Raw genomic sequence first — 26,649 nt, 5'->3', positions numbered from 1 at the left:
CTTCCATTTAATTCTGTACAGGATGATGGTATTTCCCCTCATGCCACAGGAGTTACATGATGTTTAGCAGACAGCATCAAAAAGCTCAGGGAATTGCACCAAAGTTTTGGATTAGTTTGTTTGTGTCTTTTTAAATTGGCTTATTGTCCATACATTCCTGCAACTATTGAGGTTTACATAAATTTATTTACACAAGTAATTGATCTTAAGAAGAAACGCTCTAAAACTAAATAGAAGAAATCAGTATTTTCCTGAGAGGAAAAACTGCACTACTTTGTGATCAATACTGCACCAACAGCTCTCTAAACAAGCCAAGTTAGCAAAAATGTTAGAAGAAACCCCATAAAGTTGGTGTTTCTTCACATCTATTCCATTTAAACTCCCTACAGAACAGAGGAGAGGGGAACCCACTCCTGTTCCTCCAAATACTCATAAACAATGCAGATATATCCAAGACAAATTGATGGTAATATGCATCCAAAAAGAATAATAAGACTGTTTTGTGTGAGGGTAGGGAACATTAGGGGAGAGAAATCTCCAGGGAAAATCATTACCCTCTCTCAGAAAGAGCTTTTGGAAAGCTACATCTTGCACAAAGAGGTCTAGGTGGGTAATTCTTTGAAATGAAAACAAGGAGATAAAAGCTCTTGTCAAAGGGAAATAGGATGATTTTCCGAAATTAAAATGTACTTTGAGAGAAACCAAATGCAATGTGGGTGGAAAGCATTCCATTAGCTTTGGAAATTCAGATGAGGTACATAGAAGAAGACAAAAAGTTTGCACACACGGATGCACACCGCACATCCCTCTACAGCATACTTAAAATATTGATTTTAGCAAATTTAGATGCAAACTTTTTAATAAAACAGTCTTTTTCTCCAAAGCATACAAAACATAATTTGAGTAATCAAGACTTTTTCCAAAGCTTTAAGTCATGATGCTGGAGCCATGTGAATTTTCTGGGCTGTAGGCAACTCCTAATTCAACTGTAATGCTTGGCAACACAGCTGTGCTAGCATAGGCACTGGTGGATAGGAAAAAAACAGACTCCCAGAACAGAACCAGAAAGTTCTGAGGCCAGTGTCCCTGTCTGACCACTGAGCCCAGACGTGTGCTTAACCCTTACTCTGCAGTGTTTTACAACAAGCTCCCCTCTAAGGCCATGACTGATCCTGGGGCAGTTAGTCATCACATCCAAGGAAGCAGGAAGCCTGTCCCACACAAGGTTCAAACTGCAACAGACTGGTACACACCAAGCTGCTTGCCTCTCAAGGGCTTGAAGAAGTTGCAGATCCCTTGGGTCCCACTTCCTGACCTCAATTTTCACTAGTGCTGCATGCTCCAGCTCTAATATTCCTCACTGACCGTTTCACTCACATACTTAAGCTTCCTAGTCTTTGCTTTAACTTCTAGGTATACTTCTGGAACTGGTGTTTACAGACTATGGCAAGCTAAGCTCTAACCCAGCAGCTGAGGATGCCTTCTCACACTGCCCCACCAGCAAGGAGCTTGGAGGGACAAGCCAGAACAGCTGACCCTAGATGACCAATGGATATTTTGTGTCATACCATGTAATGCTTAGCATCTAAAAAAAGGCTGCAAGTTTGTCAGGGCTGCTGTTGCTTGGGAACTGTCTGGGTATCAGCTGATTGGTGATGAGCAATTCGAATATTTTGCATTGCTAAATAATAGTTATACTGATTTTTCCTAAAGTTATATTTAGATGCATGAAGATAGAATTTGCAGTCATATCCCAGTAGTAAATATAAGTAAATAAGAGACTGCATTATAAAGAAGAAAGCCTAAGTTTTCTTCATTTTGTTTTATTACTTATTTCTTGGTTTTGGAAAATTATATTGAAAAAGTGAAGTCAAATTTGCTATATAGAACTCTATAACATATATATAAAAACATACCTAAAGTTCCTTTTCTTTGGGAAAATTTTTTCACAGACATCAGGTTAAAAAAGAAATAATTTTCATTTCGGTACAACCACAATTAACTTTAATAGTTAGCTAAACAGCACTTAGAATTCTCCAGAGCAGTAACTACTTTCCTCTTCCCACAATGTCATGCATTCTACAGAGCAGTAATGACTCTTCTGTTCCCACAATGTCATTAATTGATCATTAACATAGTTTCTGTTGCCAAGCAATAGAAAGGTTTCTGCACTGTATTTGACCAAATAGCACTCAGATTACCTAACACACAATGATAAACAGCATTTTCACACAGAACAGTGTCGTGAATAAAACTTAACCACTTCGGGGGGAATTGGAGACCTCAACATTAAGCTCAGGCTTCAAGAGCGAGGGATAGAACCCTGCAAGTTTGTGCAGCATGAGACAAAACCAGGTGATTTTTCAGGCAAACCTGAGAGGAAAAAAGCAAATGGCCACAGTTACATTCTGTGGGTGTGCATATACCGTGAAAGAACTTATTGCCTTTGAATCAGAATTCTATATAAGAATTTGTTATATAGTAAATTTGATAAAAGGATAAACTCAGTAATTGAACTGGGATTGTTTTAGTAGTTAATTGTATGCTTGAACTAGACTGGAAGAATGTATTTGTGTTCAAAGTAGAGTGAGTTTTTCCAGATAATTGATATAGGAAAAACCGGATAGTTTTCATTTTTTCTGTATTTTAGAGGAGAAAATGCCTACAGCTCTAAAGAGGGAACTCTAACTTGCCTACTTTGTTGCTTGTAGGATGGAGGCAATATGTATCTGACTCTCAAAGAATTCCTAAGTCTCAATATGTTTTTTGCATGATATTGATATGAGCAATATAAAAACATTATCAATTCACATAACTACACAACTAAATAATGCAGTTATTTTTTTATTCCATAAAATGTGAACCATTATTACCTTTTAGGTAGCTTACACCTAAGAGGCCATCAGCACCTTTGTGTGATTTTTTTGGTTTCTATCAAAACACTTCCATGGTCTCTTTCATCCAAATTAGTCTGAATGTATTTTCCAGTATTTCTAAGGTTTGTTTACAAACACGTCACTTTATCACACATTGAGGCAACAAGCTAGTTTAACACAGATCAAACACTGCAGAACAACTTAACATCACAACCTACTCCTAGACCTAGCTGTATATGACTACCATTAGAAGCTGCAAATTGTGTTAGGTTCACATAAATTCTATTAAGAACATTGCTGATCTTTGTAGTTGTAATTTTCTACTTCCTTTAACGCTCCATGGGTTAAAGCTGGCACATATGTATAAACAAGTAGCTCCATTGCAAACAGTTTATTGTGGATGAGATTTCACATGGAATTATGCTACATGGTCTCAGAAATATTTCTGTTGCTTTCCTAAAGCCCTTTACTTACATCTCTTTAAAGAAACCAAACACAGGTAGTGTGACATGCATTTGAAGATGATACTTCTTGATCTCTTTTTAACTGAAGTGTCTGAACTGTAGGATAAGCATAGGTCATCCATATGCTACAGTAAACATACTTCTAGCACTCAAATGTAAGAGGTAAAGAGTAAGATCTTGTACTCAGAGGTTAAGGACAAAAACTTCTTAATAACATTTTGAGCTCTTACAGAATTCTCAGCTTTTAAATGATCCTCAGTTTTTTTAGCAAGATGTGTTTGAATAAATTATGGCTTTCAAGTGCACTGTTGGAATTGTTTCTTAGGTAATTCTAGGTAACATTTCAGGACTTAATTCTAGGTAACATTTCAGGACTTTGTTACAGACAAAACAAGAAGATATCAAATTGGCAATATGTTGAAGACACATGTTGCCCTGATTGCAATAGTCTTTAAATACTTGTAAAAACAATTTAAACAAATATTTTGTGCGGGCAAGGAATAGGCCCTCTGACCCTACATGGTTTATAAGCTTGAATGCATGTTAAAATAGCTCATTGGATCTTTGAAAGGTATGTCTAAAAAAATAAACACCCTTAAACTTTACTCTAGATAAAAAAGTAGATTTATAAGATAAAAATAGACATAATCTAAGAAAAGAAACAGGGACCTCTTACCATGCACTAAAATATTGTGAAGTCTCAAAAAAAAAATTCTAGATTATAAATTGACTTCACAACACATATTAAGAACTTCAAGTTCACAGTAGCATGAGGATACCCTAGGGTGATAAATGTCATGAACATTTAGCAGATATAAAATTAACAAATTAGGTATCCAGTGAAGGGAACACTGCATATACATTTTTCCTCTCTGATCTGTAACACTTTTGAACTAAATATATGCTATCATTTACGTAGTGTCACAAAGACTACTATAAGAACTAGACATAAAAGTATGGCTGTGCTACTAAGCATGTGCTTCCTGTGTTCTACTGACCTGCCAGCAAACTAGACCCTACTCTGCTGGTTTCAACAACAAAGCTGATAGACTAAGTGCCTTTACAACTAGCAACAAAATAGGAGACAAACCATATTGATTTTCAGAGCACTGTCTGCCACTCAAAAGTACATTTTCCCAGGCATTTTACGTACTACAGAATGGAAAAAAAATGGATGCAGGGTGTTAAAGTCAATGTCCTATGCAAAATTCCACTCCAGAATCTCAGTCACTGATGAAGATCTCCTCAGGAAAAAATTATCTCCCTCCTGAAGCAGTCATATTCTGGGCCAAGATCTATTAACTACTTTTTTGCTTCCTTGAACTTACAACTTCAGCCATTTTGTTGCCAATGGAAAATCTACTTTTAATTATCTCCTTATGAGCTTTGTGTTCAGGATTAATATCTCTGATGTAGAGGTTGCACTGAATCTAACCTTTCTGCAGCTACTGTCTTTTCTAGTTTTTTAAATCAATTTACCCTTTCTCCTGCTCTTCCTTTCTTTCTTTCTTCCTCCCCTTCTTTTCTAGGCAATCACGTATGATGCATTTATTTGTGCTCTACAATTCTTCTTGTCAATCCAGATCATAACAGTAACACCATCCTGTAGCTACTTATAATGTTGGGATATCTTCTGAGACACATTTTTGAACATGTTTTGAATCACTGTCCTGTATAACCAAATCTCTTCTCTTAAATCTGGTGAGAATGGTTTCAAGTCTCTACATATCTTCTCCTAAGAAAGGACCAATATTCCTTTCTAAGACCCTTCCAACATTCAATCTCTCATCATGCTATTTTTCCCTAAACTCTTGCCTTCACTTACATCCTTGCTTTATTGTTGCCTTTACTTTTGGCAATTCATTTGCAGGATGATTCATCTTCCTCATCCTGATTCAAACTTCCCTGGGACTTGAAGAAACCTCTACTTTTAGCATGTCCTCATCATGCTGTTGAATAAACACTGGTATGATGCTACTCTTTCAGATGCAGTGACCACCTACGTGACTTCAAATTACCTCTTAAGACCCTCATTGTTTCTGTCACTAAGGCACATGCCTGTCATTCATCAGTCCAAGCTAAAGAAGACCAAGTTTGAGAGAAGTGAAAGAGCACACACACTAATCACCCCAAAGCAGGATTTTAAGTTAGCTGCAGTAAGCTTTTGGATTAACTTGGCTCTCCTGACAAAGTCTTTCATCTTGGAATCCATTTATAATACTGCAGCAAAGTTTAGGTGTCTCACTTTTAATTTTAGTTTAGCCTACTCCCTTCCCTCCTTTCTTCTCCTAATCCATGTTATAAGATAAACTACAACAATCAATACAACAAGAATCAATACAAACTTTACAGCCTCTGTTCTCCACAGCTGTGTGTATTGATTCTTCATACCTTGGTTAGACCTTCTTGTGATATTCTCTGCATATACAGCAAAAGGCTGCCAGCTTCTCCTTACACACCGTTGTTGACAGCAGCTTCCCTTACACACTGTTTGCTTTCTCCAAACTTGTATAATTGAGTCCAGGAATATAAACTCAGCTGCATCCGTTACAGAGGAATTGTATTTGTACACATAACATGTAGCAAGTGCAGTATAATGCTAACAAGATGCAGTATATATTCTGAAACATGACACATCAACATCTCTATCTACTGCCTCTTGTTCTCCTGAAGACTGGACAGCAAATAAACCAATGGCTTTTTTCAGAAAGTAAACTTCAATACCTTAATGGGAGGTTCCAATATAGCATACGAACATGCATAATTTCATGCAAGATGTATAAATACAGACACTACTATGAATTGTCCAATTAAGGGTCTAAACCTCTGCAGCACCTAACATGATTTCAGCAGCCCTTAGTGGGTTATAATGATGTTTGCTGATGCACTACAATTCAGCTTGCTCAACTTATGTGCAGCTTGTCAAGGGTCAGAAAAACCCTATCTAGTGGATTACAGTAAATTTTCCAGCTGAAGTGTGAAACCCTTAAGAAAGATTCACATGCATGTGTAGCTGAACTGCACAGGTGCACTTGCTTTTCTTCGTTACCTTAGTCCTTTTAATATACTGATACTCAGGAATCTGAGCACACCTAAGCATGTCTATATTGCTATACAGAGTATCAGCCAAAAATATTCTCCTCCTCAGGGTTTCATCTGCACTACTTTAAATCAATCACTTTAATAACTATACTATAATTTTATAATGTTACATTTATATTACCATTTTTTCATAAAAATGTGGAGATATTAATATTGGTCAAGTAGTCACAATATTACAGCTACCTGAAAGTCTTATGTTTTAGATATCTTATCCCCCCCACTATTGAACTGAAACTTATAAAAATATCAATCAACATTTGTTGAGGAATTAGGGCTTTATAAAAGTTCAGCGTCTTCACAATAATGAATTGGGGAAGAAAAGAAGCAAAAAAGAAACAAGACTTTACTGACGATTACATGTTTCACCAGCTTTTCTCAGACATGCATTTCTCTGCTCATGCAGATTAGAAGGCTTTAAAGTTAAAAAAACCCTCGTTTTAAACAAATGTGAAAGATCAGTCATTGTTTACACTTTATTTATGCACTGTACCAGTAGATCAGCACGATGTGTAACTATTTAACTGTATAGATAATTATTTTAGAGCTGAGTGGGTGTTCAAGTACATTTGTCTTCTAAGGACTACTCCTGAAATTAAGACTTTCCCACATATACTTTGGGAGTAGCTCAAATCACTGAAAGACTTAGCATTAACAAACAGATGTGCTACTTATAAGCAAATTATTCAGAATCACTTTAAGTGTCTTCAGCAATAACATTTTAATAATATTGAACAAAACATATTTACTAGAGAGAAAGTTGGAAAAGGAAACTAGGGATATACGGCTCAGGAAATAGTTACACTTATCCATATTTCAATTACTATTGTAAAAGGACAAATAGATAATTGATATGTTCAAAAAATCCAGTTGTGATTTCTGTTTGGATTCTTTCCTCTTATAAAGAAACAACTTTATACTGATAACACTGGATTGCTTTTTGCGTCATCTCACCTACCTCTTGTTTAAAAATGTTAATATAAATATGCTCCTTACACACATTATGAGAATGTTATTGTAACATACAAAAATATAATGATTACTTGCTGAAGTTTACAAAACTGGTACTTGAAGGAACAACAAAACTAATCTTAGAAGTATAGATGACTAGAATTTGTCTGGTTCTCTCAAGAAAAAGCAGTAGTAACTCCAGCATATCTAATACACATCTGCATAAACATATCCATCAACCAAAACCACAATCACCTATAGCACAGACAATTCTCAGTTAACATTCATTCTCATCAACAGTCATTCTACTCCACCAATAAATCCATTTAATTCTCTACTAAGGGATTTAAACATAGCCAACAGAAACATAATCATAGACATAGAAACAAGTATGACTCTAAAAACCTCCAGGCACTCACCAAAAGACTGAATGCAGGTTTCAAGAAGGTCTTCCAAAGTGGCTCCTTTGGCTAGATGCCCCAATGGCACCATCATGATCTGAGTATGATTTGAGAGGCTGTGACAGTGGCTGGTCTGCTGCAGCTCCAGCGCTGATTCAGGGGCAGTGCTGCATGCTTGGGCAGGTTGACTAGAAGAAAGCACAATAGTGAAGTAAATACGAGATAGAGTGGCAAATTTTACACTGCATGGGAAAGGAGGAGAGGTTTAAAAGACAATTAACTCATAGTTAGGGTGCTGAAAGGCATAACCCTCCCACTTGATGTGTACACCAAAGGGACTGCTCAGTAAGTGACTTTTTTTCTGCTAAATGTCAGTTGCAGAGCACACGGCTATAGAGCTCCCTGAATGATCTGTCAGGATTATCAGGAGTCTTGTCTGTTTGTTGGAGAGTATGCAATAACCTACCACCAGATGTTTGTGCATCCACCAAAAGTAAAGGAGCAAAAAAACATTAAACACATTGGAAAACACCTGACTAGCTTTATTAATTTAATCTGAAAAGTCACTGTTAAGTAAAAAAAATATCAGCACAACCCAAGAGTGGAGTACTTCACAATCAAAACAAATATATTAATTTGCATCTATTTAATACTATTATTTCCTAGGTTGCTTTAAAATAGTATACATGAACAAATAAATATGTTTAATAACAAAGGTAAATGAGACTAAAATAAAGCACATATCTAATTTTAGTCTTGTGTTTTGCCCATATAATACCTTCTACTGCAAGAACGTGTACGTTTATGGATAATATTAAAGGCTATTCATTGCTTGCACACAAGTTCATATTTCTGTATCAAATAGTAAATTGGGACAATATTGTACTAATGAAAAGTGATAAGATATATTTGCCTGCAAATACCAGGAACCACTGCAAGATCTGACCTGAGAGTATAACCATACAGCTCACAAAATAACAAGCTCTGTCATTTCAATGAAACTTGGGTTTATTTCAGGGACTCCTGAAATTTCAGGGATCCTTTGGGTTTATTTCAGGCACTCCACAGCATTCCTAAACAAGTGACTCCAGTGTCTTTAAGGTGCTATCTTAAGTTTTCACGTAACTTTTCTTGGAACACTATGCAAGACTCTATTAATCAGCTGACAGTCCCAGGAAGAAAAGGCATAGAAATGCCTCCAGAGTGTGTTTTACATACAGATAGCAGAAGTAAATTCACAGACATCTCCAAATAGGCAGTCCTGCATGAAGTTAAAAAAATGCATGCCTTATGAAGACAAACTGGACCCTACCTCATTCCTGTCAAAGTCCAGCCTCATCCTTACCTTTCCATCTCACTTGAATGCTGGGGAAGCCACGAAACTGATCACGGTGGCATTTACAAGCTAACACTGATCCCAGGCCTCCATAGTTTCAAATTCAGGAAAATACATACCTGACCCTCCAGAGGCAGTACTCATCACTGACTGAGCTCCTCCATAGTTAGGCTGACAGCAGCTGACACGCAAATATTCCCTTCCCCCTTTTTCTCAATTTCCCTCTTAGCTTTGTGATCTGACTTCCTGTTCTCATATAAAAAGAACAAGGGCCTGATCAGCTTTCAGTGTTTTCTTTTTACGAGCTTAAGCCACTCTCCTAGCTTTATTCCTAGCTTTATTTGTGTCTCTTCAACACAGGGCAGAGGATCCCAGCACGTAGTAACAAAGTAAGAGTTAAGGCAGAAGATATTTCAGGCTTTGGCAACACAGGAGAAAACCCGAAGTTTCCACACCTGAAAAAAGTTCACAGTTATTTTGTGGCCGACTTGGCCATGCTGGACAGGCAAAGCTCTGCCGGTGGTACCTCAGGTTATTCCTTAGAACAGATGCTCTCGCAGCATCCGACATGACAAACAGATGAAAGGGGGACTGAGGTGCAGAGGAGGGACGCACGCCCTGCATTTCCACTGCACGCCCTTGGCGGCGGGCAGGACATCACAAACAAGCGCTGACTGACCCGGGGCAGGTGCCGCTCGCCCGGCGGGGCGGTGCCAGCCGCGTTCCCGGCCGCCTGCCCGGCGGCCCTGCCGTGCCGCAGGTAACCGAGCCCGGGCGGCGCTCAGCCGGCACCGTAACGTGAGGCTCCTCCACCCCGCGCTGACCCGCCTGCTCGGCCACACTGGCACCCCAAAGGGTGAAACAAAATCCTTCCCCGCACACTCCCTCCCGCTCTTCTTTCCTCTCCCTGCTCCGCTCGGGAGGACCCGGGCCGCCCCCTCAGTGCAACCCCCGTGCCCCACGGCAGCCCCCGCCAGCCCCGCCGCGGGGAGAGCCGCGCCCCTGAGAGCCACGCTCTCAGGCGTGACACCGACCCGGTGCCCTCCGCCGCCGAGAGGGTAGCGAAGGGGGCATAAAGCAGCAAGGCAAACTCACTGGTTTTCTCTCCTCTTGCCTAAGGTCCCCATGCCGGTCCCAGCCGCAGCTCCGCCGCCCGGCTGGCTCTGCCGGCAGCGCCGGGAGCGGGGCTGCGCGGGGCGGAGGAGGCCGGGCGGAGCGGCGCGGCCCCCAGCATCGCCTCCTCCCTCCCGCCTCGCCGCTCTCCCGCTCCCGTCTCGCCTCGGGAGGAGTCTGAAACCGATTCAAGTAGGGCAGCGACGGCGGCGGCAGCCACCCGTGACGAGCGCTGGCGGAGATCTTATCGGCAGGAGGAAGTAACTGAGCTGGGGCTGCTCTTCTCTGAAGCCGCCGGCTTTACTAGGTACCCGCACGCGCTCTCACCGCCCAGCTCGGAAGCCACAACAACTTTTTTCCAGGGCACCACCTGGGCAGGGCAGGAGCTGCCCTCTCCTCCTCTCCTCTCCTCCCTGAGCAGCTCCGCCCGGGTGCGGCTGGAGCGAATGGCGAGCGGCCGGGCCGGCCCCTCCGCCGGCAGCCTCAGTGGGCGGGCGGGGGGCCCGGCGTGGGCCCGGCTCTCGGGGAAGGGGCCCGGCTCATGCAGCTCGGCCCGGGACACCCGGCTGCCTCACCAAGTGGGCCTCTGTGCCGTGCTGAGGTGCAGGCACAAAGCCGAGGTGCCCGCGTTGATGATTGCCGTTTTAAAGGCTTATCCGGCACCTTGCGCTGTCCCTCCAGTTTAACTGCAGGGCAAGGAGAGGGGCCCCAGGGTTTTCATGGTTCTTGTATCGCCATTAGGAGTTTATGAGAGCTCTTCCAAATCAACGTTATCAGCTTTTCCACTTCCGAGAAGAAATGGCCAGGCAAGAAATCTGAAAGGGCAAAGTCACCCTATATCTTCTAACCAAAATTTGCCCAAATGGTCTTTTTTTGAGAAATACACTCAACAGAGCAGCACAAAATACAAGGTCTCAGAGATGCTGCATTATCAAGATCCTGTTTTAGAGCACAGTTTATGTTTTTAAACATTACTTAGTCACCATAATGCCAATGTGCCTCACACCAAGATTCAGACAGATTTCACAAACTAGTTCTTTAATTCAAAGAATAACTGACAAGGTTCAGATATTGAAAGTAATCTTCCGCCAACAATCTGGGCACATTTCTCTTCAGGTTTCCAAAATGATCTATTTTGCTCACTGGCTTTTCTCAGAGGCAGTGATAAATACCATTATCACAACAGGGACTGGGGCAACTTGACTTTTGCTTCGCTGAAGAACTTCTGGTAAAAGGAAAAATCCTACATATTCCTGGCAATCATATTCAGCAGGTGCCATTCTTTTAAGTAATTTGTAAGGTCATTCCTAGCAGAGCTTGGAGGCCACTGTGGTTTAAGAAACACAATTACAGTAATATGTATTCAAGGTCACATATCACGTGCTCTGTGGCATTTGTGTTGTTAAGCCAATCTCCTGGCTGAACTGTACTTCAGAGAAGTACAACCCAGCCATCTTTGCTTTTTCTTTAACACATTTTCCTTAGGAAGTTCCCATGCATTCATACATACAAACACAAATAGATGGAGAGATGGAGGTTTGACAGAAAGAGTACTTTCTGGCTTTGTGGCCTGAAAGTAATCCATAAATAAATCTTACAGTACACAATCTCATACAAATATTCCATTTTAGTTTATGTGCCCAAACAGCAGTCTGACATACTGACCATTGAATGTGACATTCTTCTGATGAAATGGTCTCCTAGTGTAAAGTAGATTCATGCTTGGTTTGTGTTCTCAGAGGATCAGAGATATGCTCAATGGAAAAGCAAGATATTTCTTCTATTTCCAGAGCTCCACTCAGTAGTCAATTGCTTTAAAGTATAACTTACAATACTAAGCCACCATGCTAACAGAGTTGCCAGATGCTAATACCTAGGACGGACCATATTGCTCCCAAGGAAACATGACCAGCTAGGTATTTTTGTGCTCAGATTCCTGGAAGATTTTGCAACAATAATAACTTATAAATTGGATTTTACCATCATAACCAAGTGGAAGAATCATCTTACTGCCTCAGCTCAAGCTGGATCTTTGGAGTTCAGTTGTTGTTCAAGATACATCTTTTCCCCTCCAAATTACCTCAAGACGAAAAACATAGCTTGGCCTTGAATCAGAGTAAAAGTAATTGTCTGAAAGCTGTGATTTCAAATCTATTTTAAGCTTATTCAGTTTGCTATTTTTCCTGGGTTCATACCTGCTCTTTACAATTGGCCAGTTAGTGGTGCATGTGCTACCATACAGTGGGTTGAACACAAAATCCAGGCAAAAAATAAACTAAGATAACCTAAATAAAAATTATACATTTTCTTTCATACAGTACTAATTATTTAAATCATTTCAGCACCCACTCATATTAGCTCAGCTGTTGCCACAACCAAACAATGACATGAGAGCAAGACCACACGTTTTTCCAGTAGCATTTACTTAGATCTCTTTAACATAGATCATTGTAAAAGCTCTTCGGTGTCCTTGTGGTGTGGGATCATGACTGAGAAGTGTCTTTGGCACTGACAGAAGATCTGATATGTGGCAGGGTCAGTAGACAACATTAGAGCAGCAACCCAGATAATATAGTGTAGGAAGCAATTCTAGAAAAGGAGAAAGCTTGCTAACATAATTGGGAAGAAGAACAGAAAACAGAAACCTTAGAAGAGTCACTGTATGAAAAGTCAACATTGCAAAATCTTACGTAAACTAGGTAGTAATTAGAGTCATTTGATTTAACAGATTGTCCTCAGTGAGAGCTTACTAACAATTGCCCATTAAAAACTTCATCTGAGCTGTGATATACCAAAGGTGTGGCTGTCCTGTAGTGTCTGCCCTCTTTAAGGTATCATCTACATGTACTTCTCTGTTAAAATTAAAGTTTGTATATCTTAAACTCTTAAAACAGTTTGTTGGTGTGAGTGTTGATTTCTGTTGTGGCTAATAGAGCAGTTCTAGTGTCTGTTCCAAGCCTGAGTTATCCCTTTTGATCAGGATGATCTAGGCTTTGGGTACATTCATCAATTTATCAAATATTTCTATTTTTGGAAAGTTGCAGTGTCAGTGAAGATTTTGGTCTGATAACCCCATTGAGGTTATCAGACCTTGGGTAATTCTCTTGCTACTCTATACTGACATTTCTTCGGTAAAGGTTGCTTCAGTTAAACATTAACATCCAGCAGTCAGCCTTTAGTAGAACAAGGTGAGAGACACAGCCAGAATTTATGAAAGCAGAAAAGGAAAAGCTTAGAAAAACTGCCAGAACCTAGAGCAGAGCATAGAACACTTGGACTTGCTGGTTTCTGATTTTGCTAGAGCATTTTTTGGGTTATTTGACAGCCATGGATTTCCCGCCATTGTCAGTGAACACTCAGGCTGGTGGTTACAGCTACTGTGAGTAACTTTGTTAACTTCAAATGCCAAAGGTCTGTGGGATGGATTGAATGAGTCCAGTTCTAGTAATGACCCGTGTGGGTGTAAATGTGCTGCCACTTTGTGGAATATCTCTGGGTCTTAGTCTTGGAAATTATAGGCAAGACATAGCTTGTGGGTACAGGCAATAACTCTTATCAGACCAACTGACACAATTAAAAAGCTACAAAATTTTGAGAAGATTTAACAAGAGTTTCTGTAGAGAGTCTCAGAATCACACAGTGTCTGATTTTGGAAGGGACCTCAGGTCCAGAATTCTGCTCAATGCATGACCAGCTTGGTTGCTCAGGGCTTTATTTAGCTGGATCTTGAAAGCCTCCAAGTCTGAAGACTGCACAGCTTCTCTGATCAGAACATTTGACTGACCTTATGGTTAAAAAAAATCTGGAAAATGAAAAAATCTCTACATCTAATTACCGTCTAAGCATGTTTTGATTTATGTGTTGTCTCTCATACTCCTGCTGAGCACTCCTGTGAAAACCTAGCTGCCTCTCAATAGCCTTCTCAGAAGTAGTCAGTGTGCTCTTGCGTCTCCCCTGAGGCCATCTCTTCTCCAGCCAGAAAAGTCCCAGTTCCTTTAGCATGTCCTCTCAGGACAAGTGCTCTGGCCTCCAGCAATCTCTGTGGCCCTCTGGTGAAGGCAATCCAGTTTGTCAATGTCCTCCTTGTGCTGGGATGCCCAGAACTGGTTATAGTGGTGGTGAATCACTCTGTGGCCTCTCTGCTGGCTCTGTGAGTACAGCTCAGGCTGCTGCTGGCCCTCTCTGCTGTCAGGGCACACTGCTGGCTCATGTGCAGCCCCTGCCCGGCAAAGCCTCCCCCTTCTTCCCAGCAGTGCTGCTTCCCCACTTGCCAGGACCCAGCCTACATTGGTGCAAGGGTCTCTTCCTTCCTAGGTGCAGGACTGTGCATCTGTCCTCGGTCAGTCCATTCCTCCAGCCTGCCTAGGTCCCTCTGGATGGCAGCCCTGGCCTCGGGTGTACTGAATTGTCATCCCAATTTGATGCTGCCTGCATCAACTAGAGGAGAGAGCACTGCACCAGCTCCCCCAGCATTGCTCACTGCTGGTATCCAGTTACAGTAAAACACCTACTCTCTGAGCCTCACCATTCAAAATGCTTTTTACTGGGTGTGTATCTAGTTGGTCTAGATATCCAGACCTCCCAAGCTGAATGCAGTAGTATTACAGGAGGTCATGTTGAAAGCTAAAATTTACTGAACTTAAAAAACAGCAACATCTGGAAATCTGTGTGATTTTTCCTATATTATACTTCCTGGTCTAATAAAAGGCATTATCTATCCCTAAAAACCTTGTCTTGACTGTGTTTTTAAGCCATTGCAGTTATGACAGTATAACCACATAGAGAGACCCCTTGAAGACCTGTGAACTTCAAAATTCATATCTCCTGTGTATGGGTGTCAATATTGCCTTTAACTAAAAAACAAGTTATCATTTCTTTCATAGCATCTCTGCTTCCATTTAAATCATAGTATGGATGTGTAGTGGGGGCAAACAAAGAGACATACTGGTGGGAGTGGCCATTTTCAACTGCTTTGGTTACAGAAGTTAGATGGCTTGTAGCCACTAGGGAATGAGGATTAGAGAAGTAAAAATATTGTCTGATGACTGAAATAATTAGAAACTTCTTGTGCATCTTCTATGGGCTCTAGAGAGTTCTTGCTCTTTAGCGATGATGCCAAAAAGAGCTTTCTACACATGCATTTGCTCTACTTCTCAGGTGCTGACTAGTCATTCTTTTACCTGCAGAAATTGCAGAAATGCTCACTACTGAGCAGTCAGTAGTGAAAATTAAATAAAAACCATGTTCTTCAATCATGCAAAGGACTAAGTAATGCTGATTAGTTTTTGTAAAATGTTCATATATTCCAGGAATGTGCATGAGCACATGGTTTTGCAACCCAAAGTAGAGCTTTTCTCATTCAGTCCAGGAAATGTGAGTCTGATAGATGAATAAATGCATCAGGCAGTGCATATATTACTCCAGTGTCATCAGTACTCTGATTGGGGTTCTGGGCAGAGACAAATCCCCCCAAAATGGCCAAATTCCTCTTCCCTTTTTCTTCTGTTTAGATAAATCTTACAATATGAAGTGAGCTAGCACAGTAAAACTTAGGTATTTCTAATATTTTAAAACTTAGAGGTTCCTTCTGTGTGCACTCTGGGTTCCCTCACAGACTTAAAAGTCAGCAGGGAGTCTAAAATCTACTTAAGAACTATGTCTAAGTTTATCATTAGATGTATGTACAGATAATGTGCAAGCTGCTGATTAGCAACAGTCTTGAACTATCAGCTATGTGTAATTGAAACTTAGATTTTGTTGTTGCTTTTAATCAAGAAAATTTTAAACAGAAATGGACGAAAATGAATTCTAGTAAAATTTAGAAAAAACAATTAAGATGCATCTTGATAACAGATAAAAGCATCAAGAGGTCTGGTGGTTTAGGAAATGTTACTAACTGGTGGCATTCTTCTGAGTAGATTCACACTGATTTGTGTGACTGTTAGGCTCAGTTCCCAAGCCTTTCTATTGATTCAAGATTTTGATATTTTGCTATTTAGGAGAATGCTGATTTACAGTAAACATTGATCATCTGCCTATAAGGATCATCTGCCTACCTTTCATGAATTCAGAAGCAGCACAAAGTGGGGTAATATGCAGTGAAAGGTCATGATATTGCAAACTGAAATCTGTATTCTGTATCAATAAAATCACGTTTAATTCTGGCATCAGAGAAAGACAAAAGTTTTTATTTACTATAACCGAGTCCAACAGCATTGTTATCATAACTTTTATTTCCCTCCTATAGCCCATAGCAAAGTCATTTTCTTTCCTTTATAATCTTTCAGAATAAACATATTTGGTCAGATTTGATTTGGTTGCTTACATGTACATACAGTTTACCTACTGATTTTGATAAGAATAGCACAAAACACCTTATTTCTTAAAACACATGTATAAAGTATGAATAGATAAGGTGAAAACCAGCTGGTACCCTTGAAATAACTGTCCAGAAACTCAAGATACAGAAAGGAAAAGCAGAACAATACTACTAAGAATGCTTCTTTTTGGTTCACCATTTGATCTAAGAGAACAAAATAGCTACTTAAACAGGATGTAGATAACATCACCCCAAACCCCCTTTGTAAACATTTTCCAAGGAGACAGTGATTAGCTACTTCCTTTACAGGATATTTCTTGGTCAGCAGCGAGAGGCCAGACATCATGCTCTAGAAATATACTAAGTGTATTGTTTAAACATTTTAAAATTGGTTTCACAGTTAAATTGTTGCAGATATAACAGTTCCTTTGAAAGTATGACAGGATGAAAATTTGGCTCGCAGAAGTGTTGGGGTTTGGTTTCTTAAAATTACACTAGTCCTTCAAGTTGGAAAGAAATGTAGACATGGCTTCCATGTGCTTTGTTTTTGGCAGAGCTGCTTCAAAATTTCCAAACTTGAGTGGACAAAATTTGATTTATCACTGAATTTGAACACATTTGCAGTGTGTTAATAATAATAATTTTGCTCTTGTTATTTGCAATGACAGTCAGTGACAGGTATTGTGTGAACAAGTAGGAGTGGCAGCTCCTGCTGACTGTGAGGTGAGAAGGAGTAAGGAGTAGTCATAGGGGTTTCACAGGACATGGGTGTAGTAAGTGATGTTTCTCTGCCCTTTCTGACTTCATCTGCAGGGCAGGAACCTTTTCCAAGGGGAGTTCACCTTGGAATACAACGTTGTGCTGATTTGAACTAAGCACTGAACTGAATGCTGAAAATGTAATTGGACATGATATGCCACAGAGACGAGGCCCATTCTTCTCTACTGAGGGCCTCTCCTGTTCCATCACTTTAAAGGAAAAGTTCTTTGCTCTTCTCACCAGGTTTTGCTTGCCCCTCTCTGTTTCTCTGGTATGCTCATTATGTGAGTCAAATGGAGAAGAAAGGGAGAGGATAGGGAAGAAGAGCATCTTCCCTCAAACCCATTCCAGCAATTCAGCGAGCCCATGGTTCTGGAGGATCAGAAGGAAGCAGAATTGAGCTAAGAACATGGTTACAGGTTAACAGTGGCTGCCAAAGGCTGTCTCTCTTCTGCTGTTATTGCTACAGGAACTAATAGTGAGTTGACCATTATTTAATAGGAAAAAGTAATCTTAGTGTGGGCTGCACACAGTAAATTTACTAGCCATGTGTGTGCATGAAGGGAAAGGTTCTTCAAGACTCCATTTTTCCCTCATGTGTTCTCTTGTTCTCAGCAACTTTCTATACTCACGGCTAGACCTGGAGGCTCTTTTTTCCACCTGCCCAGAAAGAAGAGAGGTAGATTGAGTAATTTAATTGATGCCTTTTAAGTTGAAGAGAGCTGATATTTTGTAATATATTTGGAGATATTTAGAAAAAATTCTGAGGGTGTTTTCAAACCTGTTTACAAAACATGCTACCCATCACAGTACTTTGTTGAACTTCTGTGTGGTCCCTGAAGAATATCATCAGGACAGGGCAATGCACTGGTCAATCTCTATAGGTCTTACTGTTATGGTGAAAATTCCTTCAAGAGGTGGGGGAGCAAAACTGTTCTCAGATCCTTCACAGGAAAATACTTAACACTCTTTTGTTGACACCATCAAACTTACAGAAAGGGGATGTAAAACCTGCTCCTCAGTTTTGTAGATTTAATAGACACTTTGGAAAAAATGCTGTTGGAAACAGAATCAGGAAAATTAATGCAATAAAGAAAATTTTAAGTAAGAAGAGAGAAAATGGATATTGGTGGTCCATTGTGGATAGATGTGAAATGAATAGAGGGCAATGTCAATTACTTAGACCTAAAATGATGCAAATTTTTCTGAACTCCTCATATCCTTTCCTTTTCCCAGTTTTATAACTCCTTACCTTTTCAACTTTAAAGCAATGTGTATTGTTTCCTGTTTTAAAGCACCACTCAGAATAGCAATATTGTTAAGTATTTCTGTCACTTTTCTGGATTAGAAGCCCTATCCTTTGTTGGCTTCAGTTTTAATCAGGGAGACTAGCTGTAGCAGTGCTGAACAAAATGTAATGGTGAATATATACCACTATCAGTGTTCAGTAGCAGATAAATAATTGAATCATTTGAAGGTATTTAGACAGCAATTCAGCAAATTCTGTGTATTCACATCTAAAATGCACTCTTATGGCAAAATGCCAGACAGGGAGCTGAAAATTCATATGCTGAAAATTAATCTTGTTTAAGATACATCCTTATTTATTAAGAGCTCCTCTAGGGGCAATATTAAGGGGTCCTTGCAAAGCCCTAGCCCAAGCATTGTTAGGTTCAGGAACTTAGTCTCGAATTATAAATGTCTCTGAATATCTGCCTTGGAAAACAATGCACAATTGTCAAGATATGCCAAAAACTTTCAGTGCTAATGTTTTTTCTTGTCAGTCTACAAGAGTGCTAGGCAAAATATCCAAACCTTTTTGTAACCTCAATTAGAAGATTTTTCAAAATTGTTTGTTTGCAGCTTTTTCTTTTTCTCCTTCAATCATCTGTGAAGAAGCTTTCAGAAGTGTTTTTCCTGGTTTCAGCTGTTTTTCCCAGCTGAAACCAGGAAAAACACTTCTGAAAGCTTCTTAAATCCTGTGGTATAAACATGAAGAGTGAAGTCTTATGACAACTTGAAAATAACACAGTAGTGAAAGTTAGAGTTTCTGCTTCTGTCTGAAGAGTGATCGTTTGAGTGTGTTCTCTCTATCTCCCTGTCCTATTTTATAATTTCTTTGGAATTCTGAAAGGAAGATCTGTTAATGTTTGCTCAGGATGACTCACAGGTTTAAAAAAGTGTGCTATTTCTTTGTCAAATACAAGCACATTTTAAAATTTGTATTTAAACTTTGTATTATCTTTAAAAGTTCAGAAAACAAAGAGGAGGGAAAAACATTGTCAGTAAACTGTGTGACTAATGAGTCAGAGTAACTATACTAGTGTTCATAATGCAGATAGGTTTATGCTGCCTTTAAGAGCATGCCACACATTATTATTCTCAGCATCAGTTACAGAATAAAACTTCAGACTGTAGACAAAAAATAAATTAATTTCTAGTTCCCTAGTAGAACAATGACAATAAAGAAATTGTGCTTAGATGGACAGGTCAGATTCTATCAATATTCAAATCACTGTTTTAAATGGTGCAAAGTATTTGTATTCAGATAAGAAAATTAAGTTCTTTTGTCTCAGTTTGTGGTTGTGACAATGAAAAATAATTCAAACTTTTAATCAGAATAGGTCTGTAGAGGCCTTGGCTTTTTTTGCAGGGTAAGTGGCAAAAAATAGATAGTAGCACACTGTAGGGGTAATTGCTGTTTGGGTTTCACAACCTTATACCTCTTTGACCTATTTTTGATGATTCCTCAGACACCCAGTGGGAAGCATGCACATGCCATACTGACTTTACAACATTCTTCATCACCACTAGAAGTTGGGAAACTGGGTAGATGTGCTATACCATCTCATTTTCATGCAAAATTCCAAGATTATGCTGTACCAATTGTTGTGGTGGTGTTCAGAGGAGCGGACATAATTTTAATGTTTGACAGGTTTCCATAGGAAGTTGTTCCTTTGGAGCTGCGTAGATTGCAGAACATGCTGAGGCACACCATACAGAACTGGACAGTTATTTATTGATTTTTTTTTTCTCTTTCTTTTGTGTTTTATTTGCCTGTATTTACTTCTATTTGCCTTTATTTTAATTGCCTGTATTTACTTACATACAGTACGAATTACTTTGCAGCCACCTTTGCAGGCATTGTTTGTAGGCCTCAATTACTTTCTTCATTTACCTCATTTTCCTGTTTCTTGAACTGTAATCTCAGTGGCTTTGGAAACATTAGGGATAAGAGGAAATTCAGGAAGTCACTCCAGCTATTTAACAAGCCTATCTCAATCATGAGCCTTTTCTTTCTCATTTTTGTGCCATTTATGTATAGATCAGAACACATTGTTTAGGGTTTATAAAATTTTTGTTTACCTGTTGTGCAAATACCTCCATTTCCTTTTTTATTTCTTTGTATCCTGCCTGTCTCTGGCTCTCACAAGACAAATTATTTTAAAAAGCAATAATTGAAAGCTAATTACAGTTGGTTTATGGAATATATTTGAAAAGCAGCAAAACATTCCCAGTATACAAAGTCCTTGTGCGACCTTCTGAGTGATAAAACACTGTGCTTTTTTGTAAGCTTAATTCTTTCAATATATTTCATACACTGAAAAATTGCTTAAAGGAATCTTCTAACTTGAAGCCATTTAACTTTGCTAAATCTTTGTCAGTTTATTTTATCCTCCATGGCCATATGGTAATGTCTGATATTCTGACAATTTTATTATAGTTAATCAGTTAATCACACAGAACCTGGGGTAATTAAGGAACTACCAACATGGCTGTTTTACTAAATAACTGTTCAGCAGGATTGATACCATATTCCATAAAGTATTCTGTCTTTCAAAATCTTTAGATCCAAGTTAAAATTCTTAATATTCTGACATAGCTACTTCCTCAATCTGGTGGCATCTAAGTTCTGTTTCTGGTCATGTTAGTAAGCCCCCAACAGTCAAAATCCATTGGCTATTTGTTCCTCTGGATATTTCTTGAATCTCCCTTTCCCAAGGAAGTGTTCTGGTTGTTGGCAGTGTTCATGTTTGTGGTGTGCATCCCCATTTTCATGTTTGCTGTGTGCACACAAGGGGTTTTAGTCATTGAAAGGGAGAGTATCTTCCCTTATAGCCTGGCATTTAAGACATTAGGAGAAGATTTGAATTTTTACAAACAGTGGAAGGAATTGAACTTAGGTATCTCATAGAATGATATAATGAGTGCCAGAGTATTCTCTAGGAGTGAGAGCATCTCTATTAGGACTCCTGGTATCTGAGCCCTTGAATTTAAATACATGACAAAACCAGACTATTAACTTCCTTGCCACCTGAAGGGAATCTGTCTTCAGAACAAATTCCATAACCTCAAATTAAAGGAAATGTTTCCTTCCAATGAAGACTTCTTCTGCACCTCAAATGATGTTTTAGGATATAATTTATCAGAAAGAATGACCACTAATTGTGTTCATTTGCTCCCAGCTCAGAATGCAGTCTGTGGTCAATCTGAGTAACTTAAGGTTCTGGGTTCTGTTCCATGGCCAAGCACCTAGAGTGTCTTGTTACTGCTCATAACTGTTAGTCAGCTCTGTGTTTCATGGTTAAGAAAAAGAAAGCTGTGGAAGAGCAAAATTCTGATTTTAATGTAAGAAGCTGATGCAAGTATCTTAACTAAGCCAGACTTCCTCTTTAAAATATTCCATCATAATCCAATAAACACGTCTTGAGCATTCAGTTGACTTATGCTTCCATCTTTCCTTGATTACATCACTTTTTCACATTGCAATTGTATTGCTACTCTTTGAAAATACCACCCTCTTGAAATGTGCAGTAACAGCGATTGCACAACTAGCTGTATTCATTACTATAGCAACAAGAATAAAAACGTTCCCTAGCCCGTCCCATAAACAGTCTCTCACTGCATTTTATTCTTAGGCTGAATGAACATGTATGTCACAATGGAAATTATGTGCTTTGGTTTGGTTGAAGGCTGCTCACAGTGAGGCAAGCAGAACTGAATTTTACTGGAACCCTTGTTTTAAAAGGGGAAATAAAATTTCTGACCTGCTCTGGAGTACTCAAATGAAACACATCCACCAGCTCTCCAGCTTCCATCACACCCTCCTGGCAGGGGATCTCACCAGCAGGACAGGGAGCAGTGCTTGTAAAGAAGAAAGTTCCAGCACAAGACAAGTGTTCAAAGGGAATATTCTATTGTTAGAACTTAAATCATTGCCTTCCTTGAGCCCTGGTGAGGTCTTGTCTATGCTGATATTTTTCATTAGCTCTTGCCTCATTATGGCATCTGAGATCACTAACATAAATACTATCCATCATGAACATAGCTTCATCCCTATTTTCATCTGTTTCCTCTTTCTTCTTTTAAGTACAGCAGTGAAGCTCTCTGCTGCCACCAGTTCTACTCTCTGAAGGAAAATCCAGAAATCTGATAACATCCTTCCATGAGCAATTATTCTAGGTAATTTCTTCATTTAAGCCTCAGTTCATAATGTTGCATTGTTTTATGAAGTTTCATTTTCTTGTTGGGTTTTTAACTAGTGAAGCTTTTAATACAGAGGAATATTTTAAAACACAACTGAAGAAAGTGTATGGTTCTGTTAATATCAAAACTAAAGTAATATGATTTCTGCCATGTGAATTTTCCTGCTATCAGGCTGGCACCTACCACTGTACCCCTCTTTTCACAACATTTGTATAACATTACCTTTGGGACCTAGAGCTTGGAATGACATTATCTGTGAGAGCAATACTTTGCCTGTACAGTACTTTGTACTGTACCAATTCACTACAGTTTGCCAACAGGTTCAAAAGTTACCACCAAGACACGTGTGTGGCCACCCATACACACCCACGGCAATTGCACAAGTTTCATTTCCTTAGCAAACCAGGCTGAAAAAAAGACACAAGACAGAGAACTCAAAACTGTTTCTCCTAATCCAGCATAATACCCACATTCTAGCAAGTGAAAAAACCCAAGTATTTCATTTCCCCTGTAAGCTGTATGTGTAAAAAGCAGCTTCGTTCCCTGCTTATCGGGCTTAAATGCAGGAAATCCTTTGTTTGCTATTAGTCAGTTGTGTAATTTTGGTCAAATTCTCATCTCCCTCATTTCATTTCCTTTTTTTGCCTCTTTAGAAACAGTATGGTCAAGCAGGAACAAGCATTTTGTCCATGTCTTTACAGTACTTGGCATGCTGAGGCCCATGAAAGACTCCAAAACTTAATTAATATAGCAACATTTCTTTTTTTCATTATCGCATAATTAACCAAAACAGAAACAATATTCAGTCACCAAAACACAAAATAATAGAGCTGTTCACAGCTAACTTTCAGAAATCTTCCCACAGATTAGAGGGGATTTGTTTATCAACTGGCCAAATTTAAGCTTGTACAACTTCTTCTGGATAATTAAAAAGAAAAAAAATCAAAAAAGCTGCTTCATATGAAGATCTAAATTACTAGTTTCTTCTCCTCTTAAGTACCCTTCCTAATGATTCTTCTCTTAAGCAATCATTTTTTTGACTATTTAGAATATGCCAGGATCCTAGGAAGGAAGGATTACTGTCTTTTTTTTTTTTTTTCCTAAATTGAGATTAAAAACTACATTGAGAAATTCTGTCTGATTTTGATGTTACTGGTGGTGCAAGTGTTGATATCTGAAGTAAAATTTTTTCAGTTCAAAAGGACTACATAAGCCTAGCTTACTCATTACCTCACTACAAACAGAACAAGGGATGAGTTCTGTGATAAAGTAGTAAAGGCACACCACACCCTACACCCTGTTATAGCAGAAAAAGGGACAGGTTTTCATTCACACTGCTTCTCTGAGATGCTGTTTACCTCTGCTTTTCTTTCAGCACAGACTAAAACTATGGATTTGTGCCTTAGGTTTAACACCTATAAATAAGGGTTCTGAACTGTTAAAAGGCTGTTCTTGATATGACCATAACTGTTGCATTCTCATTTTGCACGAGAAATGTGTGCTGTGCTTTGGACTAATACAGCAGTGATCCCACAGAGCCTGTGCAAGTTATGAGAGACAGTCAGTGAAACTTTAGCTTAGTTTGGATTAGATGTCCATCATTCTCAGTTTATGTTAAACCAGCAAAAAGTTTTATATTGACAGAGTCACCTTCTTCCTCCAATTACTTCAAGGTCTCTTTCTTCTGTACAGTGTTTGCAAAGGCCAATTTCTCTTTCATTCACTATTTTTAGGAACTTCCAACGTTCAAAAACTTTTGATAATTTTTTCCTATCTGATTGATAACTAATCAAAAGGTGTTCCTGATTCATAATTGGAATTCAAGAAAAAATCTTTGCAAAGGAGATATGACTAGCATACACAATGTCAATTACAGCCAATTACTGAACAATTCTTCTAAGCTGGTATTAACTGATGCTGCATGCAAATTAGCACGGAACAGAGGAGCAATGAGTACAGTTAAATTGAGGCTTAGGGCCTGGAATAATGAGAAGCAAATATGTTGTATGTGCTAGGAATGTGAGAATGGTCATCCTAGAGTGCATCAATGCTCTTTCCTTTCAACCTTGAATCTTGCATTTTCATCATGTGTACTTGTAGACTTCATTGTAGGTTATTTTGTTGCTGCTTAGGAAAGAATCAAAAGAGCTGGAGTCCAAGCTTGTGATGAATGCAGCAGTACTACCATGAAACAGGACTTCTTCAGATCCCCTAAATGAAAAAAAAAAAAAAATCGCTTTGGGTATTATTCTATTTCCATTTATTTTTCAAGTGTCATGTGATCTTTGAGGCAGCACATTGTGCAAGTTTTGTGCACTAACTACAGAACAGTCTGTTCTTAGAAAATGGATAATGCCTCACCAAAGAGCTGAAGGATCGGGAAACTGGTATAAGGAAAGGTTTCTAAAATATCCTAGAGAGATGTTTTCTGTTAGTTAGATGCATGACACTTGTACCCACAAATCTGTACATGAAGCAGAGAAGACTCTTCTTTGGCTCTTGGATAAGAGAGATATGATGTATGTTTTTAGAACAAATCCTTACACCTGAGATAAGTGAAATTGATGTTTAAAAACTTTCAGATGATAAATATGGGAAATAACCTGAAAACAAAGAAAATATTATTTAACATTCTTATGGGGGAAAAAAACCCCACAGATATTTATTCTTTCTTATCAGCAAATTTATAAAAAAATTAAATAACTGAGCTTTGCACTTTTATAAAATCTAGCTTATATCTTACTGATTCTGCCATTTGTTAAACATTCATCATTACACTTACATCATATCCAAAAATGATTCATGCACTTGCATGTAGAATTTCAATAACATCCTGGTTGCTAGGCTACATGTGATCACTCTGACATATAAAGTACCTCTTAGAAATGGATTTTTTTAAGTATATAATGATGAAATTTGTAGATTTTTTTATTTAAGAAGTACTTGTCATTAGGCAAAACAGCATGACATTTTATGCCTCTAAATAAATATTTAGTTGTGTTGCTCATGATGTCTAAAAGACACATATGACTTTTTTTTCCATTTCAGTAAACAACTTTTTATTTCTGCCTTATGCATGTGAAAGAGTAGTTTCTTGGGTGATTTTTCACTCAAGAAACTTGACTTGTTTTTTCCCCCACTGTCTATGCCTGTCAACATTATTACTTGTCTCTAACTGTTTTTTTATCTTTGCTTCAAGTTCCTCCTAGATTTTCTGAGGACAAGTCAAAGAAATCACCTCAAATATGCATAAGGATTTTGATACATGCTTCTATGTCTTCATCATAGAAGTACAGGCTTGTTTATGCACATGGCACTGAGTTTGTCCCTGCATTAACTGCTTCCTGGCAGAGAGTGGGGAGATTTCCTGGTGCTGTCACTCCTCCATTAGTCCAACTTTCCCCAGAATTTGTGCTCATGACAACATCTGAGCTTTGGGACCAGAGCTATCTCTGCCACACTTGTATTCAATTTTAATTTGTATCCCGAATAACCTGTGGGAAAAGAACACAGAACCTGCAAAGTTATGGGGTTAGGATATGAGAACACCAGAGCTCATGCATTCTGTAAAACCAGAGGTTGATTAAATTATTTACCTTTTTTGGTTCTGTTGCAAAATCAAAAAAAATCAGAAAGCATATTCCTTCTACGTCAATCCAAAATACTTTTTTTCTTCTAGCCATTTTTCTTAGTATGGATTCACAAAAAATACTTAATTGTGATTTTATTCATTTATTCATGTAGCATTGGAAACATTTGATCTTTTCAATTTTTAAAAAAATGTAGTCCAGGCTTGATTTTTCAAAATGAAACTTCAAGAAATATTTCATTATTTATGAAACAA

At 38.8% G+C, this 26,649-nt stretch overlaps 1 protein-coding gene across 1 annotated transcript in view; it reads right to left on the bottom strand.

Annotated features, from left to right (window-relative positions):
- The window catches only part of RASGRP1 (RAS guanyl releasing protein 1), a 36,989-nt gene extending 26,336 nt beyond the window's left edge, over window positions 1–10,653 (bottom strand). The window contains exons 1-2 of the mRNA XM_018907479.3: window positions 10,223–10,653; window positions 7,810–7,979 (exon numbers count right to left, since the gene is read on the bottom strand). Of these exons, the coding sequence (XP_018763024.1) occupies window positions 7,810–7,979; window positions 10,223–10,254 (202 nt within the window). The 5' untranslated portion in view covers window positions 10,255–10,653. The remainder of the gene's footprint in view (window positions 1–7,809; window positions 7,980–10,222) is intronic.
- Between the last annotated feature and the right edge of the window lie 15,996 nt (window positions 10,654–26,649).

The sequence above is a fragment of the Serinus canaria genome, chromosome 5 (genome assembly GCF_022539315.1).
Source record: "Serinus canaria isolate serCan28SL12 chromosome 5, serCan2020, whole genome shotgun sequence".
NCBI classification, from domain to species: Eukaryota; Metazoa; Chordata; class Aves; order Passeriformes; family Fringillidae; genus Serinus; species Serinus canaria.
This window is presented reverse-complemented; position numbering and strand designations above follow the sequence as displayed.